Below are 7,903 nucleotides of genomic sequence, written 5' to 3' on the forward strand. Positions count from 1 at the left end.
GCCTGCCACCGCGCCCGCCGCCGCCGCGCCCGCCAGCATGCGCGGCGTGGCCCGCCCGCCGCTGCCGCTGCTGCTCTGGCTGCTGCTGCTCGCGCGCCCGGGCCGGCAGCTCGACTTGGCCGACTACACCTATGACCTGGGGGAGGAGGACGACGCGGAGCCCCTCAACTACAAAGACCCCTGCAAGGCGGGTAGGCGCCCCCCACCCCACCAGCCGGTCCCGGGGCGCCCGGGCCGGGCGCGGGCGGGCCGGGGCTGGGAGGGAGGCGCGGGCTGCTGAGGGTTCGGGGTTGGGGGAGGACAGTCCGGTGTGGGAAGCCGGGAGCTGCCTGGTTGGCAATGCAGTGGGGAACAAAAGAAAGAGGGAGAGAGGGAGGGGGAAGTTTGGGGGACTTTTAGGGACTGAAGTTTTGCTGCTGTTGGTGGGAGCTTCCGTGGCTGTCTCTGGTCTCTCCCAGAGGATTCCTGCCCGGGTCCCAGGAGAAACCTGCTGCCAAGGAGGCTTTTCCTTCTACTGGAAACTTTTCCAGCCAAACTCCTCTGTGTGTGTGTGTGTGTGTGTGTGTGTGTGTGTGTGTGTGTGTGTGTGCACTTTTCCCTTCTCCCCCACCCCGGGCTCCAGCACACTGGTGTTTTCCAGCCTGTCTGTCTAGGCTGCCCTGGGTCTGCATGTCTGTCCCGCTGGGTTCAGGGAGGCCTATATCTCCAAGGAGCAGGTCTCCTGAGGCCCCCACCCAGCAAGTGGAAGAAGAAAGTTTTTCAAGGGATCCTCTGAGATCATGCCCACTGGGAATCCCATGTTCCCCACCAGCGGTAGCAGGTTTCTGACCTCGGAGACAGCTGTCAAAGTCAGAAGCCAGCCCAGGACAGGGACTTAACTTGTGCCCGTGTGCCAGAGGACCCTACTAAGGCCAAGTGGGGTGGAAAGGGGAAAAACAGAGAACTCAGATAGTGTATGTCAGTTCTGTCTGTCCCGCAGACACTGGAGGCTAATTAGCCCAGGTCAGGGCCCCGGAGTGTGTGTGTGTGTGTGTGTGTGTGTGTGTGTGTGTGTGTGTGTGCTTTGTCCATGAAGACCCCATGTAACCCTTTCACTCCTGCTCCCCGGAGTGTGTTTGTGTGTGTGTGTGTGTGTGTGTGTGTGTGTGTGTGTGTGTGTGTGTGTGTGTGTTCTTTGTCCATGAAGACCCTGTGTAACCCTTTCACTCCTGCTGGGCCCAGAGGGATTCCCCCCCACCGCCACACAGAGTGACCAAATGGTCATGCACTCCAGCCGTTTGCCTGATCGGATGACCCTGAACAGGCTGCCTGGGACAAGAGAACACACAGGGCATAAGATATCAGAACCTTTCCTCGACTTCCTGCCTCTGACTTCATACTGTCTCCAAATAGCCAGAGCCAGGGCAATGGCACAGTGCCTGGAGTTCTAGAAGTGCCTGTGTGGAGCATGAGGTATTGGGGGGCAGGTTGCTCTGCTTCTGACCCGGGGGACCCCTCTTTGGGTGATGGATCAGAGCAAACTGCAGGAATAAGAGTCCTTCCAAGTGCGAGGAGGAAAAGCCAATCCCTCAGTCCTTCCTCCTCCACCCCTGCTGGGCTGTGAGCAAACCAGACATTAGCCTCCATCTTTCTTGCTGGGCCTGGGGTCGACATGAGGCTAAGTGGACAGAGCGTGGGCTTTGGAGGCAGGCAGACCTAGCTCTCAATCCTGGACCCATAACTCATTAGCTGTAGTATCTTGGGAATGGTAACGATCATCTCTGAACTTTGCTTTTCTCACCTGTAAAATGGAACTGACAATACGATTCTCTGATTCCCCGTAGAGTTGGTGGTAAGGATTAAATGTGAGAACATATATAAAATGCATATGAGAGCGTAACACTCAGTAAGCACTAAATAAATGTTGGTGGCCTACCCCCTGTTTTCTGTGCCTCATGTTCTGACTTCATTTTTTTCTGAGGGAATAGGCTTGGTTTTCAGGAGAAGGGAGTGTCTCCCTAACCCCATCCTGGTGTCACTTATTCATTCAACTGGTCTACATTTACTAAATGCCTAAAAGCATTTGATGTTGTGGGAGTTACAGAGAATTATAAGTCATGCCCTCTGCCCTCAAGGAGCTTACAGTCCAAAAGGGGCACAAGACACACGTGGACATAACCAACTGCGCAAACCAAGGAGGGAAAGCCCGAAAGGCTCAAGGAGCCTCTTGCCCCTCTGCAGCCCTGGTGGTGGTGGTGGCAGAGAAACAGTGATCACAGCAAGCTGGGAAGTTTGGGGAGGTCTTCATGGAGAAGGAGGGCTGGGCAAGGTCTTAAAGAATAGGTAGGAAGCCAATCTGATGTATTTCACTACCAGTTGGAAATTGGAGGGATCTGAGCATCGGCAGGCTGAGGGCTCTATCCCCAGTCTCAGATTTCATGGAAGGGTGGGGCTCGCTGAGCTGGAACTTCAAATGAGGACTCTGGAGAAAGTTCTCCACCGGGGCTCGTGGGGAGCTGGGCCAGGCCTGGGGGTGGCCAGGAGGGCCCGACAAGGCCAAGATTCAGGGTCAGACCAGGCTTCCCTCCTGGGTGTGACTGGTGCAGCCCTGCCTCCCTCCGGCCTGACTCCTAAGACCCCACACCAACACCCTCAAGCCTCAGGTCCCCAGGCTCTTTCCTCTGTTTGTGTTAACCTCTCCTGCCGGCCTTCACCTCTTGCCCCCTCTGAGCCCTGCCCTCCAGGTGCGGGAGGTGGCAGTGGCAGGCGTGTCTGGCTTTACTTCCTTTGGATGCACCTGGCTGTGCATCTGCTCCCTCTATCCACTTGATGCTCTCCAGCTCTCCCCTCTTCCTCTCCTCCTCCTCGCACGTGGAGGACCAAAAATGAAAGCCCCATTGACTCCCTGGCTCACCTGTGATCTCTCAGGAGAGCAGGGCCTCTTCATTTGAGGTCACTTCTTGCTATTACCATCAGAGTGATGGTTTACTGTTGCAGTAAGGACAAAATTAAGACCCTTGATACCCTGGAGAGGTGCCTGGATCTTCTGGGCAAGACCAGAACAATGGGCAGGAAACCAAGCTGGCCTGTGTGTGCTCAGAGCTGGTTCCACCAAGCCCTCTCTCTCTCCCAGGGAGATTGCGAGTCAGACCTGATTTCTTGTACGTTGGGATGCCAAACCATCAAGGGAATCCTTCCCTAAGATTCCCAGTCCCGTTCGGCTGCCCCAGATGACTCAGGACTCTGGGAGGGACCTTAGAGGCAGGAATTGGGACACAGCTGCTCCCATCAGCAGAGAAGCCCACAGGGATTCTCCTGAGCCAGCAAGGACCTTACTTCAGCCTCAGCTGGCAGCTCAGAGGTCTGCTTTGGGGAGGTGAGGTGGGCCAGTAGCTCACCAGCCCTTTTCAGCATGCTCATCCCAGGGGCTTTGTAGCCCAGGTTTGGACTTCAGGGGGCCTCAGAGGAGTAGGTTATCAGCTCCAGAGGTTGAGAAACAATTCCTTCTCTTGTCAGACCACATTCCCCCTCCAGACACGCTGAATGAGTCACCCACCCACCTATACCCCTGCTCCATGAGTCACCTTCTCTTTTAGGTGCCCCAAGGGAGCAGGAAAAGTCTTACAATCTCCCTGGGCTCCAGATGGAGGGGGACCGATGGGACTCCCCCAGAAGAAGGAACTCTCAAAAATTCTAGTTTCTCCAGGGATTTGGGGAGAAGATATTGGGAGAGGGGAGGGAGTAGAATGTATCACTCCTCAGGCCACTAAAGCTTACCTCCTGAGGATAGCTAGGGGAATCTGGCTAATCTCTCTCTCTCTCCTCTCCCCTCTCCATCTCTAAAGGTGCCCCTCTCCTTCTGCGGGTGTAGCCTGTGAAATGGGGTATGCACGTGCAGTTCTTTGTGTGTTTGAAAACACTAGGGCTTGCACAGGGAAGTAGTCAAGAGTGTGTTTTTTGCACGTTTGTGGGTGTGCCCCTGCTTTATGGGCAAGTCTGTTCAACTGTGCATGTTGGTACTCCTGAGTACATGTAAGTGCGTGTGCAAATGTGCACCTGTGTGTATATGTACACCTGTGATTAAGTACATGCAAACACTTGCAGGAGCTTAAGCATGTCCTCCCCCAGCAAGAAGCTTGCATCTGTGTAATGGGACATGTGTAGTATGCCTGGTACACATGGCTTTGGGGCTCTGTCACACCAGCCAGGCTCCTCTCCCTCCCCCTAAGAGGGGAGGAGACTGCAGTGAGGAGGCCAACCTGAAGGATGCGCTGCTTACTCTCTTCTTTCCTCTCCTGCTGGGGGGCGGGTGGGTGTGTGTGTGGGGTCGGGGGGAACTGGCTATGGGGCAGCCATAAGTGCTCCTGGCTGGTTTACAGCCGGAAAACAAAACAAAAACTTTTGGTCCTGTGTTGAAAACAACTACTATCCTGACCTTGACCCTGACCCAGGGCTTCCTTCCTGGTAAGGAGGGGCATCCTGGACTCTCCAGGATCCAGATTCCCTAGCTTCCCCGGAGGGCATCCCAAATGGACAGGGCTTTCAGGCCCAGCTCCTGGCCATCAGGCTCTCCTGCGCACCCCCGTCTCTCCCCTCCCCCCTCAGTTCCCACGCATTCTTCAGTCATGACATTCCCACCACAGGGCACTGCTGGCAGTGAGCTCCGTGGCTGGGCTAGCCCAGAGCGTGTCCCGCCTTCCGTTCACCCTGCTCTCCACACCGCCTTGGTCCCGCGGGCCAACACAGTTCTGTGGCCTCTGTGCTTGGAATTGAAGGCTCTGCTTCTGAGCGCCTGGGGGCTTCGCTCAGCCAGGAGGCCAGTGTGGGTGAAAACTCAATGCCCTTGAAAGTAGAGAGCTGAACTTGAGATTATAGGGCTACTATTGGGGCGATATTAACAGTGGCCATTCCGTGGCTTCTTACTATGCCCCAGGCTTTGTGCTAGATGCTTTATTTACATGCCTTATTTCATGCAGTAATCCTGGGAGACAGATTCTTTTATTTGTTCCTTTTTTATATAGGAGAAAATTGAGGTTTAGAAGAGTTCATATGATTTGTCAGTGAGAAGTAGTCAAGCTGGGATTCAAAGACAGGTCTGTCTGACTCCAAAGACCTTGCTGTTTGCAGCTATGTCTGAAGATGAGTCTAAATGTCCAGCCACATGTGCACTTGGTGATGTCTGCGGGTGTGGCTGTGTGAGCCTGGCGGTGCAGCGTCTGTGCAAAGGTGCAAAGTGAGCAGAGGTGTGAGGGCATTCACGTGGGACACGAATGCCCGTATGAACACTGGCATGTAGGACCCGCCACCACCTCCGTGGGGTATACCTACCATCCCATATCCTTGCTAAGGCCACCCTTGCATGTCAGCTGAGAAGCGCCTTGTATTGCTATCCCATCAGTTGCTGAGCCAAGGCCGCCAAGGGTGATGTTTTCAATAAGAGAATCTTTCCCGTGTGGAGGAAGAACTTCTGGGCCACCTACCAGCTGGTGACCTTGGCCGAGTCATTTCCCCACTCACATCCAAGTGTTTTGATCTCTCAAGTCAGGGAGGTGGGCTCGAATCTAGCCACTATCTTATCTCTCCAAGAGTTTGTAATGGGACACTCCTAGGCAAGTGTATGGGTGGAGCTTGGCTTAAGGGGCACGTCCCTGGTGGGCCAGGATTAATGAATTCACTAATATGAAAGCACTTTGTCAACTGGAAAGCACCACGTACATTTCAACAGACATTTACATAAGGTGTCATTATTGCTACTATTACTGGCTTAATGGGCTTGGAACTTGCAATTGGGTTTGTGTGTGTTGGAGCTTCTGCATGTGTGTTTTAGGACTGTCTGTGATGTGTGTGTTTTTTGGTGGATGTGTGTGTCTGAGTGAGTATTTAGAATATGGGTTCTGCAAGATGATGAACTTCAGTGCAATGAGCCCTGGACTGGGAATCAGGAGGCGTGAGTTATAAATCCAGCCTTTGTAGTGACTAGCAACATGGTCTCAGTTAAATCATTGCCCTTCTGGGCTTCAGTTTCCACATCTGTAAAATGGAAAGTTGGCCTAGATAACTGCTAAAGTCACTCCCGCATTCTGCCCATCCAGCTCCAGGTCACATCTATAGAAGAGTGTGTGTCTGGGGCACGTGTTTGCAAGCCCAAAGAATATCAATGTGATCCTTCACTTGAACAAACGTTATTGAGTGCCTCCCACCAGAAGGGGTGGTATGGGTGCTGCTTGTGCGTGCAGGGTTGTCTCTGTGACTTGTATAACTCTGTTTTTGATGGCATGGCTGTGGATGTCACCATGTGTCTGGAGGAACACTGGCCCATGTGTCTGATTCTGTGTTGATGAGTAGGGGTGTGTGTGTGTGTGTGTGTGTGTGTGTGTGTGTGTGTGTCCACCCAATGGGCCATCTGGGGAGGAGAAACCTGTGTGCAAGGCCTCAAGGTTAAAACAATTTGTGTAACGCTGCCCACCAGGCCTGTGTAGCTCTTGGGATGAGAAGCAGATGTCACTGTGGGTGGAGCTGGGGGGAGGCTGCTCTCTGCTCCACCTCCAGCCCAGCCTCTCACCTCCCCCACAGCAGCCCAGCATGAAGCTTGCATCTGAGCTCCTTCCAAAGCGCTCAGCTCCGGGGCCTCTGTTTCTCAAAAAGCAGATAGACTGTTTAACCCATCCCTCTGGAAACCTCACCCCCCAGCTCCAGAAATCAAAATGTCCCCTTAGGGGGGTTCTTTTCCCCCAGGCCTTTCTTCCTCCAGAGAGGGGACTCTGAGGCTCAGAATATGAATCACTTGAGAACTATTAAACCTTTTCCTCCAAGCCCATCAGGTGTCCTGGCTCCCCTCAATATATGCTCCCTGCAATGTAATTGAAATGGCATTTGTTAAGTGAATTCCATATACTCAGCACAATGCTAAGGTTATGGGCCCCCGAAGTAGACACTCTGTCCTCTCATCCCCTTTTATTTTCTTGGTAGCACCCGTCCCTTCCTGGAATTCTCGAGCTCCGTATTTATTTACTTGTGTTTCTTTGAAGGTCGGTTTCCTGCGAGCAGGGATCTCTTCTGTCTTGCTAATCACTGGAGTAGCTCAGGCCCACAGTAGGTGCTTACTAAGCATTTGCTAAAGAATGATGGAATAAATGACACGACTGTGGCTTTGAGGAGCTAACAGTCTGGTGGGGGTGGGCATCCGCTTTGCTGAGATTCCAACTGAAAAATGATCATGAGTCTCCCTAGAGATCCTCAAAGCCCCCATGTTCCTTCCCCTTCGTCAGAAGGCACTTGAGGATTACAGTTGCTGGGGCTGGGGGCTGTGCCCACAGGGCTGGGCTTTCAGTGCTGGGTAGGAGGACTGACTCGCCCCGGCCTCTTCTCTCTCCAGCTGCCTTCCTTGGGGACATTGCCCTTGATGAGGAGGACTTGAGGGCCTTCCAGGTGCAGCAGGCTGCGGATCTCAGACAGCGTGCAACCAGCAGGTCTTCCATCAAAGCTGCAGGTACACCCAGTACGGGCTGGCCCCTCTCCGTCCCAGAAATGGGTTCCAGAATTGGAAAAACAAGGAACCTCCCTGTTCCCAGCCAGGCCATGAGCTTCAACCCAGCATAAGGGCTTGTCTTCCCTTGGGATATCTTTATCCCTTCCCCAGAGCAGTGGCAAGTGTAGACATACCCAGAAGCTAAGCACCCACATTGTTTTTTGCTTACAGTTTACAAAGTACTTTCAAAAGCATTGTCTAACTTGACTGTCCCCAGTCACCTTCACAGGTAGGTCAGGACAACTCCCACTTTACAGACACAGATCTTCCTCAACTTATGATGGTGTTACATCCTGATAAACCCATCATAAGCTGAAAATATCTTAAGTCAAAAATGCATTTAGGGGGGCTTCCCTGGTGGCGCAGTGGTTGAGAGTCCGCCTGCCGATGCAGGGG

General features: G+C 53.4%; 1 protein-coding gene across 4 annotated transcripts in view; it reads left to right on the forward strand.

Moving 5' to 3' along the window:
• The first annotated feature begins 22 nt into the window (after positions 1-22).
• The window catches only part of BMP1 (bone morphogenetic protein 1), a 43,363-nt gene continuing 35,482 nt past the window's right edge, over positions 23-7,903 (forward strand). For 2 of the 4 annotated variants that reach the window (XM_024130818.3, XM_024130820.3), the window contains exons 1-2: positions 23-191; positions 7,355-7,468. In XM_024130818.3, the coding sequence (XP_023986586.1) occupies positions 38-191; positions 7,355-7,468 (268 nt within the window). In that variant the 5' untranslated portion in view covers positions 23-37. The remainder of the gene's footprint in view (positions 192-7,354; positions 7,469-7,903) is intronic. The other 2 variants (XM_024130819.3, XM_028494179.1) reach the window with 1 other exon arrangement.

This window comes from Physeter macrocephalus, chromosome 9 (assembly GCF_002837175.3).
Source record: "Physeter macrocephalus isolate SW-GA chromosome 9, ASM283717v5, whole genome shotgun sequence".
Taxonomy (NCBI): Eukaryota; Metazoa; Chordata; class Mammalia; order Artiodactyla; family Physeteridae; genus Physeter; species Physeter macrocephalus.